This window comes from Amphibalanus amphitrite, unplaced genomic scaffold (assembly GCF_019059575.1).
Source record: "Amphibalanus amphitrite isolate SeventyFive unplaced genomic scaffold, NRLGWU_Aamphi_draft 000094F_arrow, whole genome shotgun sequence".
Classification (NCBI taxonomy): domain Eukaryota; kingdom Metazoa; phylum Arthropoda; class Thecostraca; order Balanomorpha; family Balanidae; genus Amphibalanus; species Amphibalanus amphitrite.
In genome coordinates this window covers 505,001-517,659 of record NW_024881590.1, presented here as the reverse complement: position 1 = coordinate 517,659, position 12,659 = coordinate 505,001, and the positions used below count along the sequence as shown (strand labels likewise).

The 12,659-nt window shown below is 51.5% G+C and overlaps 1 protein-coding gene across 1 annotated transcript in view; it reads right to left on the bottom strand.

Moving 5' to 3' along the window:
* The window catches only part of LOC122380279, a 30,490-nt gene that overhangs the window by 14,106 nt on the left and 3,725 nt on the right, over positions 1-12,659 (bottom strand). The window contains exons 2-9 of the mRNA XM_043363316.1: positions 5,805-5,895; positions 4,159-5,418; positions 3,631-3,727; positions 3,189-3,315; positions 2,793-2,908; positions 2,359-2,518; positions 1,875-2,035; positions 1,086-1,357 (exon numbers count right to left, since the gene is read on the bottom strand). Coding sequence (XP_043219251.1) covers positions 1,086-1,357; positions 1,875-2,035; positions 2,359-2,518; positions 2,793-2,908; positions 3,189-3,315; positions 3,631-3,727; positions 4,159-5,418; positions 5,805-5,895 — 2,284 coding nt within the window. The remainder of the gene's footprint in view (positions 1-1,085; positions 1,358-1,874; positions 2,036-2,358; positions 2,519-2,792; positions 2,909-3,188; positions 3,316-3,630; positions 3,728-4,158; positions 5,419-5,804; positions 5,896-12,659) is intronic.

The following is a 12,659-nucleotide window of genomic DNA, read 5'->3' as shown; positions in this document are numbered from 1 at the left end:
TCAGTGAAATAGCCTCTACCAAGGATACTCTTCTGTGACCTTGACCTTCGAGAAGCCTTGTATCGTAAGATGAACCACAAATAGGGAACTGATAAGCCTCAAAACATTTCAAAACATCTTGAAAGTAAGCACGCAAGATGTACGAAAAAGTGCAAAGTTTGAGGTCAATTTTGAGCGTGACCGTGACATTGATCTTTAATTCTGAGCACAGTTTCGGAATCCTCAGATGCTCTTCTTTCGTTTGACACCCAATTTTGCCGGTTTCATGCATCTTGTCGTCCTCTAGAACGCTTACTTTGAGATCACCACACATGTGTCGGTTTTTGCCTTTGACCTTGACCTCTGACCTTGAAAATTGACCTGAGGTCAGAAATTTTAGGTGATTTAGAATCGTCTTGTAAAGACCTTTCGTTTGGTGTCACTTTTGTTTCCGTACCTCCCTTATTTACGGAGTTAGACGGGGGGCAAAAACGCCCCTCCCCGGGCTGCGGTGGCTGGGATTACCCCCCCCCCCCCCGGGCCCGGCCGGGTTAACGTTGTCACGTAATTCCTGCAATGGCCAGGAATAATGGAAAGACCTGATTAGTATCCAAGACAAGTTTTGAAAGCAAAATAATGCAACGCACATTCCAAGTAACTACCGAATATCCACGGACACAGCTATCACTCTGAGACAAGACTTCACGGGGCTCCAACCTGAGCCGGTCCCTCTTGTTGATTTTTTTTTTTTTGGGTTAGGCCCTTTCGGTCCAATGAGACCATTTCAGAGCCGGGAGGATGATAGGATATAGGGGGAGACATTGGTCTGGGCAGGGACCCTAGTGAGTCGCCGGGGCTGAGCCCGTCCAGAGGACAGGCCACCCAGCCCCAAGGCACTCACTGCACCCGGCTACGGGGTGCGCTCCCTCGGGAGCAGCGGTGCCGCTCCAAGGGAGCAGCCCGCATGAGATAAAGTTGCCTGTCCAGCCCGGAGGGGGGTTGCGGCGTGGAGGAGAAGGATTTCAGTATCCTGAGGATAGAAGGACGGAACGGTGCCTCTTGTTGATGGACTCACCTGAACTGGTCCCTGCTATCGATGGTCTCACCTGAACTGGTCTCTGCCGTTGATGGTCTCCTGTTTCAGGCTCAGGATGATCGGTCCCAGGTCCTCGTCCTGTGTGAAGTAGTTCCAGTGCTCGGTGCCGTAGAAATACTTCTCGTAGGTCTCCTGTTCGATGGAGGTGAGCTCGAAGGAGCCGTACTTCTCGAAGTGCTCCTCGATAGGCGTCTTGTCGCGGGACGGCGCGCGGATGGTTGGCACGCGCAGCAGACGACGCATCGAGAGCGGCAGCACGGGCTCATCGTCGGCATCCATCGACTGGTTACGGAGAGAGAGAGAGAGAGAGAGAGAGAGAGAGAGAGAGAGAGAGAGAGAGAGAGAGAGAGAGAGAGAGAGAGAGAGAGAGAGAGAGAGAGAAAGAGAGAGAGAGAGAGAGACAGAGAGACAGAGAGACAGACAGACAGACAGACAGACAGACAGACAGACAGACAGACAGACAGACAGACAGACAGACAGACAGACAGACAGACAGACAGACAGACAGACAGACAGACAGACAGACAGACAGACAGACAGAGAGCGAGGCAGAGGGGAGGGAGAGAAATGGGGAAGAAAAAAGAGGGGGGAGATAGATATGAATCGTTAGTACGTTTTCCAGAATCTCGATGGTAGATAAAAATTTGGTGTTAATATGCATTTCAAGCCTAAATAATCAAAGACATTTACGATGTCAGGAACACCTATACTGTTGTTGTGTCGCCAACTACGAGCTGTCGCATTGCCGCGCTGTGGTCCCGTTAGTTAACCGCGCTGTCTATGTTAACTAATTGCTCACCGCGCTGTCGTCCTGTTCGATGGCGTGCTGCTCGAACGTCTCGAGTTCCTCCACCTCGCCGAGCGTCCAGGTGATCTCGTCCAGGGCCGTCTGGCCGGAGCACTCCACCCAGTAGCCGGGTGTCACGATCAGGTTGTGCGGGTAGCCGCGGCAAAACTCGTCTGAAAACGCCGAAATACACACTTCACTAATAGTCAAGTTCACTAAATGTATAGTCAACCGCATAGCATCACTTATTTCGGTGTTTCCTGCGGCAATCCTATAGTGAACCCCACTAAATACTAACCCATTGTTGCGTTACTAAAAACAAAGTACGAGTACTTCAACGTATGCAAATTTTTAATAAATTTGTAATCGTTACGGATAAAAAATGTGTGTTTTCCATTACATTAGGTGAAGGTTGATGCGTCACGAATGCTCCGAAGCTTATACGAAGTCCACAAAGAATTGGTGGCGGTGACAGGGTCGGGAACAATGACCCGACCTGAGCACGCCTGAGGTGGCAGCGGAAATATGAGTGTGGTGGAGCTTTTCCGGCGCGCCACGGCGCAGCCCAGACTCTGCGGCTTGAAGGCTCGTAGCTGATTCATGAAGTCGGAGCTCTCCATCAGTGCCAGGTCGGCGAAATGCAGGTCACAGTAGATCTGGAACATTAGCCAATGCATCAAACCAGGAAATTGCGAGCCGATCGCTGATTGCTACCTGTTCTCTGGTGTACGAGTAAATCAGTGACCTTGTATTTTCTTGATGTTTTGAGTCATTCATGCCACTTCAACGTTAGTAAGCTGCAGGCAATGCGATGGGAGATTTTATTTAGGAATTATTGCAGATTGGTCACGCCACGTAGTTACTATTCCTTTTCTGTCCACACTCCTAACCCTGGATGGTACTAGATGACATATCGGTACAACAATTTACCGTGTTTCTGTGTCGTCGAGCCCTTTTCTGGTTCGGCCCGGTCAAGTTTTGTCCGCAGGAGTTACAGCGCAGACATTCCTCGTGGTAGTTATTGTTGTCGTACATCGACGCTTCTTCTGCAAACACACGCATGTCGGACGGATTAGAGGGAATCTAGGAAGGAATTCGGTTCAAAAGAAATGGAAATCCTAAACAGAAAATTTCATAATCAACGTCCAAACCCGTGGGTTTTACGGTAAAACCACTGCAAAATTCATTTCATTGTAACAAGAATCATCAATGCGAAAAGAGGCAAAATCGTAGGTATTCAAAAACGGCAATTAATTTCATCAACGTCTGGTAGTAAATCTACTACACCGTTCTTCCTCCTATTTTAGTGAGTTTTTCGCTCCATACCATTCACTATTTGCGTGGACGACTCTGAGCGGGTGTGCACGCTGGCCACATCCTCGAACACGGTGGACTGGCGCCGGAAGTTGCGGCTCCGGAACGTCTCTTCAGTCGTCGACTGTCGCCGGAAGCCCTGTTGAAGTAGTTCAGTACGGCTTCAGTTATATTTAGCCCAGATGTTGCGTAAAAAAACATCTGAATGGCTCTCTCTCTCTCTCTTTCTCTCTCTCTCTCCCTCTCTCTCTCTCTCTCTCTCTCTCTCTCTCTCTCTCTCTCTCTTTCTCTCTCTCTCCCTCTCTCTCTCTCTCTCTCTCTCTCTCTCTCTCTCTCTCTCTCTCTCTCTCTCTCTCTCTCTCTCTCACTCTTTCGGCACAAAGCAGGGCAAGACCTGCCTTCGCTAAAAAATGCCACCGTCATTGTGCTGTTTGGCGGGCATATTTTTGGCTACCTTTGCGATGAGGATCTCCTCTGTCGTGGACTGACGTCGGAAAGAGGAGTTTGGAGACGCGTCTCGCGAGCTGTTGGCACTGGAGCCATCTGGTGACCTGTCGGGGCACATGAGAATATCAAATTTGGGATCATTTATATGAAACACGAACTTCAGCTGAAGCGTAAGCTGTACAAAGATGGGCTGTAAAAATAACATTAAATTTAATTTCCGTCGTAAATGAAAATGAAAGCTGCGAAAGGTTGAATGTTTTATATCTCAGTAACTAGTGAAATTCTAAACTTATAACATAAATAGTAAATTCCCCCGAACAGAATAGTCAACCGTTGCTAAGTAAATCCTGACCGCCATCAAGTCTCACATAAACCAATGTCCTGCAGCTGATATACAGTGATTGGCTCTCCGTCGGTGGTACTGACTACGCCTCAGATGTACCATTCAATGACCTAATTATCGATGTTCCGGACAGTGAACCCCGCGGGACCCCGTCAGCAGCATCACACAGTGCACCCCAGGCCAATCACTGACCTGTGTAGCGCGTGCGGACTGCCCCGTCGGCTACGGCCGCCGGACTCTTCACCGGAGAGCCGGTGGCTCTTCAGGCGGCGCGCCATGTTCATCTCCTCCGCGGCGCTATCGGGCGAGAGCGAGTCACGCCGGCGGGCGCGCAGAGACACCGCCGCCTCCAGCTCAAACGGGTCGGGCGACAGGAAAGGCCGCGAGCCGCTGCGGCCGCGCGGCGCCGGCGAGCTCTCCTCGACGGTGGTGCCCTGGCGGCGCAGCTGGCCGTGGCGCGGTGACCCCGGGGGAGCTACGTCCGGAGATACCAGCAGCTCACCGCTGCGAGACAGCGGAGCTGCCGGAGCCGCCGGGCTGGCTGACTCGCGGCCCAGGCCCAGGCTGGGCTCCGGCGAGATGCAGCCGCGCGGGTGGACGCGCGGAACCAGAGGCGTGATGGTCGGCAGCGAGACGCGGTGGTGCAGGCTCGCAGGAGTCGGACTCTGGCGGTCCTCGCAGCCGGTGGCGAGTGTGACGCCCGAGTCGCGTGACACCAGCGAGTCGCGTGACGCCGCCGAGTCGTGTGACTCACTGTCTCGGTGGTCGAGCAGGGACGCCTGGCGGGCCTCGATCAGAGCTCGAGGCTCGATGTACTTTCCGTCCGGAGAGGGAGGCGGCTTGATATCTCGCGGCGATGCCACCGTCGCTGCCGACTGGCGTCTCGGTCGTCGCTCGCCGCGATCAGCCTTGCCCTCCTTCGTCTCGCGGCGTTTTCGCCAGAGCTCGGTCATTGTCTCACGGCAGGCCAGCAGCCGCGAGATGTCGGAGCGCAGATCGTTACCCTCGCCGCGCCGCTTCCCTTTCAGAAGGTTTCCTTCTGCGAGCGACTGGCGCCTGCCTCCGCGGGGCGGGACCGCCTCTGTCAGCCGCGCCAGCGGCGGAGGATCGCGAGTGTCCGAATCGCGTCGCGCGAATGGCAGCGAGCGTGGGGGCGCGGCGTCGGCGACCGTGTCGCATCGCGCCAGCTCGGCGCGGCGCCGGTCTCCGCCGCGTCCCCAGTCGCGGATCAGGTCGGTGAGCTGCGCCAGCGAGGAGCGGCGGCGACGCGGCCTCCCCGGCGGCGACAGAGGCTCGGCGGCAGCGCCCAGAGGGACAGTCGAGTCGCGTCTTCGCGTCACGATCGGCTGCGAGGCGGCGAACTCGTCGGCGCCACTGCCGCCCTTCCAGACCAGACCGACCTGGTGACTGAGGATCGGCAGGCTGCAGACGAAACAGATGGCCGACATGGTGCTGTCGAGAGAAACGATGGAAGTCAGAGACAGATGGGTACCTTTAGCAGGGGTCGCAATGTCGGGCATACTGATGGGCACTCTCGAGAAAGGACGCAGTAGCGAAACGATTTTATCAAGTTAGGGCTCACTTAAATGCAGCCACAAAGTGAGCAATCAGTTTCACGCTGGCTTGAAAATCAAGGTTGAAATCCCTTATATGGAATTACTGATACAGGGGTCAGATGGAATCGGATGCCCATGGTTATTTTATGACAATGAAGCCATTTTTTATCCAAACATAACCTGACCATTAGCCAGTGGCATTGTCTTCTTCAACGACTCATTCATCCCCTGCAAAACAGGTACACAAAGTCACTAACACATCCACAGCCACTGCGAGCTCACCATTTTTGCACGGTGATCTGGTGGTTGTGGCCGACCTGCTCACTGGTCTCGTAGATGGTGCTCTGGCGCCTCTGGCTGCTCACCGGCCGACCTGCAGAAGGTCAGTGCCGGGTCAGGTCAATGTCAGGTCAATGTCAGGTCATTGTTCCGCCGTTCAGTCGTGAGAGTGTTGAACTCTGAATGGTGAGAGCACGCGTCACGGTTGTTTAATTAACCCTCGCCCATGTAGGGGGGGGGGTTGGTGCAACCCCCCCCCCCCTGAGGCTTTTCGGAAATAGTGCAAAAATGGCGGCGCTGCGCTTATGGGGCAAACCTTGCGCATCTTTTGATAAAAAAAAAATTCACCGGGTCATGTCAGGTCACGGAGTTATGACGTCACAAAGGGAACAGCCTCCGGCCGGATTTTCACAAACTGAGTGCCAACGCCAGAGGTTTCCTGCCGGTGGTACGGACATCGGTTGATGGATCGTGATGAAACTTCCCATGCATGTTGGGGCAAGTATTGGCTATCATATGGTATAAGAAACTTGACCGGGTCAGGTCAGGTCACGGAGCTATGACGTCACAAGAGGAACAGCGTCCGGTACTATTTTTGAAAAGCGCCCGAACCACTATTTTGCTAATTCTTGTCACCTCAATGGGAATATGCAGCAATATTAGCTTCTATAGGGAGCAAATGGACCTCCCAAATCCAAAAATACAATCAGATTTCAAAAATTTAAATTTTGATTTTTCGAATTTCTGCTGCCGACTGTGACCTTGCCGACTTCCGGCGCTCCCAACAAGGGCGGCGCCACCGTGGGGGCAGTGGGGGCAGACTGCCCCCACTGGCAGGAGGCCGTGGGGGCAAGACTATGTTTTTGCCCCCACAAAATTTGGCTGATGTTGAAAGGGGAACAGAAGACCGGTGCAACATTTATGATAGGCGGTTAATAACATAATAGTACGCCTGTTTTTGAAGGTCGTCGGACTCGTCGGTCCCCACTCCCCGTATCACGTGCATCAGCAGAACGTTCGTTCTCGGACCGTCTGTCGCATATCTCCTACTCCCACTCATTCTCCTACTATTTTTTCATTTGCACCCGAAGGCTGCCCTCGAGCTTGACCTCGAGGAGGTTGAGAGGCACCTTGTCAAAAGTCGGCCAGAGAAGAGATCACCCTCTTTTGGGAACCCTTAGACTGAGCTGAGCTTAGGGAGGTATAGACAAAATGTGATAGGTATGCATATCCGGGTTATCTGGAAATGTGTGTGGGTCGCACTAATGGAGCTTATTCTGGAATCAATCGTGTGTGAGAGAATCGCACATATACAAACGTACTACGGGAAAAAAGAGAACTAGGTACTGTCGATTGTTTTGAGGAATACACCATTTTACATCTCAACGAACAACATAACGTTTTCACAGGTTTGTGTCTCGCAATCTAGTTCGATAGTTTTATTTGCTCGCAACCGTAACCCGGCCGGGCCCGGGGGTAATCCCTGTTCGATTCGCTTGACGGTAGCGAGATATCCGTCCGACCGTCCCTGACTGCGTGATCTCCTGATTGTTGTTGGTGGCGCATTCACAGGCACGACATATGTCCAGCGCTTTCTCAAATGTGAGGTCGGCAGTCTCTAGCATGCGCCTTCGCGCGTCACTGTCGATTGTGCCCACGACGATATGATCCCGGAATCGATCATCGGCACAGTGTTGGCAAAAGTCACAGCACGCTGCTATCTCTCTCAGGGCGCACACATACTCGTCGATGGATTCACCTGGCTGCTGTAGTCTGGCTGTGAAGTCCATGCGGTCGACTATGACGTTGCGTTGGCGACGCAAGTACTTCTGCATGGCCTCGAGGACGCTGTCCAGATCCGCGTCCGCGGGTAGCTGGAGCCCGAAGTCGACGATCCGTGTCCAGTCGTCGTCTAATACGGCGATGAGGGCGGCCTTCTGTTCCGCTGTTGTTAGCTCACGCACACGGGTGAGCAGACAGTATCCGTCGAATTTTCTTCTCCATGTGTCGAATTCGATGAGTGACGCTGATGAGTGCAGCCTGGGGACTGGCGTCCCAGTCGCCGGCAGGCAGATCCGTTGCCGGGAACCGACTGTAGGCGGCACAGCCGCCGCGGCGGCGACACTCTCTGTAACCGCGGCCGCCGCAGGTGCGCTCCCGCCGCCAGTCGCCGCAGGCGCGCCGCCGCCGCCAGACGCCGTAGGCGCGCTGCCGCCACCCGCCGCCGCGGGCGGGCAACCGCCACTCGCCGCCGCAAGCGCGCCGCTGCCGTCGACTGGTCGGGCGCCGGCAGCCGCGCCCTGCTGGATGTGTTGTAGAAGCATCGTTAGTTGCTCATCACGCCTGGCCGCCAGCTCCAGCTGCTGCCCCAGAAGCCGAGTCAGCAGCTCTGTCGATGTCTCAGTCGCCGGTGCCGCGCCCGGCGGCTTGGCGTCTCGCTCCTCCTGCTCGCAGTCCGACATCGTCACACGTTAAACACTGAAACGCTTCACTCGGCAGCAAAGTAGACACGTATCACACTTATCACATTAGTCCGAGTCAAATGAGAGAGCTGTGTCTCATATCGGTTCGCGTATCACTGCGACCGCGCCATGTTCGATTCGCCCCGGCTCCCGGTCCACACACTAGCTCTCGTGTCGGTCAACTGTATTGGCTCAGGAGGGGACGACCGGTCAGCCCCGGTGGCCGGCCGTGCCTCGGGCGATTAGAGTGGCCGGAATCAAACCCACAAGTCCGCACATAACAATCCCAACCACCGCAGCCCGGGGGTAGCCCCCCTCCCCCACCTGTCTAACTCCGTAAATAAGGCAGCTACGAAAACAAAAACGGTACCAAATGAAAGATATCTACGAGAAGATCCTTAAAGCACCTAAACTTTTTGACCTCAGGCTAATTTTCAAGGTCAGAAGTCAAGGTCAAAGGCAAAAATCGGCACTTTTGTAATGGTCTCAAAGTACGTGTTCCAGAGGACGGCATGGTGCATAAAACCGGCTAAAATGCAAATGTTAAACGAAAAAAGAGAGTCCGGAAATCCCATGATGTGCATAACATTCAAATTCAAGGTCACGGTCATGCTCAAAATTGACCACAAACTTTGCACTTTTTGTTATACTTTTTTTCTTTCACTTATTCAAGTCAGGTATAACCCTCGCGGGCCCGGGGGGGGCGTTTTTCGCCCCCCCTGGCGAATATTTGCGATAGCATCCGAGCGCTTAGGGATAGGAAGGCGAAACTTTCAGTACCTTTTCTCCCATCAATTTGACATCTTCTGAAGTAAAAAATTTGGACCTAGCCCCCTTGATGACGTCACAAGGTCCATTTTTCTAGACCCCTGCACGGTAAACTTCGGCGTCACAGACGCAAACTTCAAATAGCTGCTAAAAATAGAGTTTTAGAGAATAAAGACACATTACGAGCACGGTTGTGTAGCGTTTGACCTAGAGAAAAATAGAAAAATAGTTTTGGTGACCTGAGGTCAGAGGTCAGGTCAACGACCCCGAAATGTGGTTTTAGTTTTTCGCAAATAACTTCGACAAAAATGGTCCTAGAGCTACGGCAGTGGTACCATCGCATTCGCCTTGTCAAGCCGCGTCGAATGATATATATTTTGTTCGGAAAAGGTCAAATTTTATGTTGACCTCATGTGACCTCGAATGACCTCTGGTTGACCTTGACACATGAAAGGTCGTTTATGATGGATTTGTACCCGCTGATCACGAATCTGGCATCTATTTTCCTCTAAGCCTTCATTTAGAGCTTCCGGATTGCAAAATTGTCTTATTTATTATTACTAACTTGAATCAGTGAAATAGCCTCTAGCAGGGATACTCTTCTGTGACCTTGACCTTTGAGCAGCCTTGTATCGTAAGATGAACCACAAATAGGGAACTGATCAGCCTCAAAACATTTCAAAACATCTTGGAAGTTAGCACGCAAGATATGCGAAAAAGTGCCAAGTTTGAGGTCAATTTTGAGCGTGACCTTGACCTTGACCTTTCACTTTGAGCACATTTTCAGAATCCTCAGATTCTCTTCTTTCGTTTGACAGCCAATTTTGCCGGTTTGATGCAGCCTGCCGTCCTTTAGAAGGATTACTTTGAGATCACTACACATGTGGCGGTTTTTGCCTTTGACATTGACCTCTGACCTTGAAAATTGACCTGAGGTCAAAAATCTTAGGTGCATTAGAATCGTCTCGTAAGGACCTTTCGTTTGGTATCGCTTTTGTTTCCGTACCTCCCTTATTTACAGAGTTATACAGGGGGGCGAAAAACGCCCCCCCCCCCCGGGCTGCGGTGGTTGGGATTACCCCCCGGGCCCGGCCGGGATAATAATTAAGACACGTTTTGCCATCCTGAGGCTCTAAACGAATGCTTAGAGCAAAATGGATGCCAGAATCGTGATCAGCGGCTACGAAATAATCACAAACGACCTTTCATGTGTTAAAGTCAACCAAAGGTCATTCGAGGTCACATGAGGTCAACATAAAACTTGACCTTTTCCAAACAATATATATGTCATTCGACGCGACTCGACGAGACGAATGCGAAGGTACCACTGCCGTAGCTCTAGGACCATCATTTTTGTTGAAGTTATTTGCGAAAAAAAATAAAGCCCCAGCTCGGGGTCGTTGACCTGATCTCTGACCTCAGGTCACTAAAGCTAGTTAAATATTTTTCTGGGTCAAATGCTACACAACCGTGCTCGTAATTTGTCTTTATCTCTAAAACTCTATTTTTGGCAGCTGGTTGAAGTTCACGTCTGTGGCGCCGAAGTTTGCCTAGAGAAATCGGTCCTGAGACGTTATCGAGGAGGCTAGGTCCAAATTTTTTGCTTCAAAAGATGTAAAATTAATGGGGCATAAGGTACAACAAGTTTCGTCTTTCTATCCCTAAGCGTTCGTGAGGTATCGCAAATATTCGCTAGGGGAGGCGAAAAACGCCCCCCCCCCCCCCCCCCGCCTTCCGCGCGGGCCCGCGAGGGTTAATGGTTCAGCTCAATACATATGCATGAAACCTGAAACCATAATAATTTTGAATGGCAACATCTCGGGGCAAGGTGCTCATGGATTTTGCAGATCGGCGTATTAGACAACAGTCGGGTCACCTCAAGCTTGCCCCCACTGGCGAAAATTCGTGGCGCCGCCACTGGCTCCCAACGCGCCATTTTTAGAGCTAGTGAAACGAAATACATACCAAACGATGGAGAATTGATCAAGGAACACGATAGTGAAGGTTTCAAGTCGATATCTCCCACCGTTTTGCCGCAATCGCCGCCGAAAGTTGAAAAAAGTCTATTTTTCCGAAAATTTGACCTTTGACCTGTCAAAAGTAGGTCAAATGTTGACCTAGGACCAAAAAATAGACCACCAATCGCGAGATCTCGGCAAGAGCAATCCGTTGGTTTTTTCCGCTAAGCTCTACGACGCTCCGTTTTCAAACGCCAAGGGGGGGTCGCACCAACCCCCCCTGCATGGGCGAAGGTGGCAGATCGCCGTTTACGGGCGAGGGTTAAGTCCAGGTTCAAAGTGCGACGGACGCTCGATGTTTATGAGCCTCCTGACGTGTATGGTTGCGGTTGGTGGCAGGCCGTAGCCAACCGAACTCATTGAGGGAACCGGCCGTGCGCGACTATGTGCATTTGGACTAAATTCTGCCATAGACCAGGAATTGCGCGATCGGAGGGTAGAGCGCAGGGCCAACGAACAAGCTCTGCTTAACTGGGGCTCTGTCCTGTCCTAAGTCCTTCCATTCAAAAGGTTCGGACGGTTTTTTAAATGTCAGGTCAATGTCAGGTGAAGGTTAGCTCAGTGTACCGCGTCTGATGCACTCAAACTTGTTGTTCAGCTTACGCCGATTACCTACTACGTTTTAAGAAAAACATCAGATGTTAAATAGGAGCGTACAAAAGATATAATTTGCGGTCCATCTTCTAAAAGACGTTTTATTTGCGTGGAGGTTTTCTCATTTTGTTCCTTCCTCGGTGGTTTTCTTGATGTTAGTACCCTGTGTCATTCCCGCAGAGGGCTGTTTTTTAAAGCTGTTGTCTCATTTTGTTGTGTAGCTCTCTGCCACTCATAGTTGAGATCTGAGTGTCATTAAATGTAATACATGTATTTCCTGAGATCAGCAAAGTCAGGCAGTGCATGGTAGGACTCGTGTAGCCGCTTACATTACTGCTACATACGCGTCACGCGTGTCATGAATCGCTAATGTCAACTCTATTTTTGTTGTTGACAATTGACAAATATTTAATGCATTTTGCATTTGATGCATGTGTTCGGAAAAATATTATGTGCAGGTTCAAGATCAATCAATATACGTCTTCTGAGGTAATCATCATAGCCGTTTGAGCAGAGGTTCGTCAAAGCCTTTCTTGTATAACAACTCACATGTCCCGCGCCTACATGCAGGATGAGTAATGGGTATTTAGCCCACTGGAAACTAGAGGCAACTGCAGTTCTTATCGGTGCGGCAGTTTGTTGATGGTTATTCCAGCTACACGATACGTAAATGCACTTTTACCTACTCATTTCTAATTAGTTTAGCTAGTCTCTGCCACCTGCAATATTCTACCGTCCATTCCATCCTTACACCGCAAAAAATGCAGACGCCTTTTTACATTGTAAACAAACTCACTAGCGAAAGAAACGGTAGTGTTCACAGCATGGAGGCGCAGGCGGCTTAGCGCGTACGAGCAGCCGATCAAACACCTGGGAGGTAGGCTGTACCGCAGCACCTGAGTGCCGTGCGGGACAGTATTCGGCGGACGTAAGATACGGCAATAGCCAAACGCGCTTCAGCGCTCGATTGAAGCCAGCTCGCTTAGCATTTCTAATTAGATTTTGCGTTGTTCATC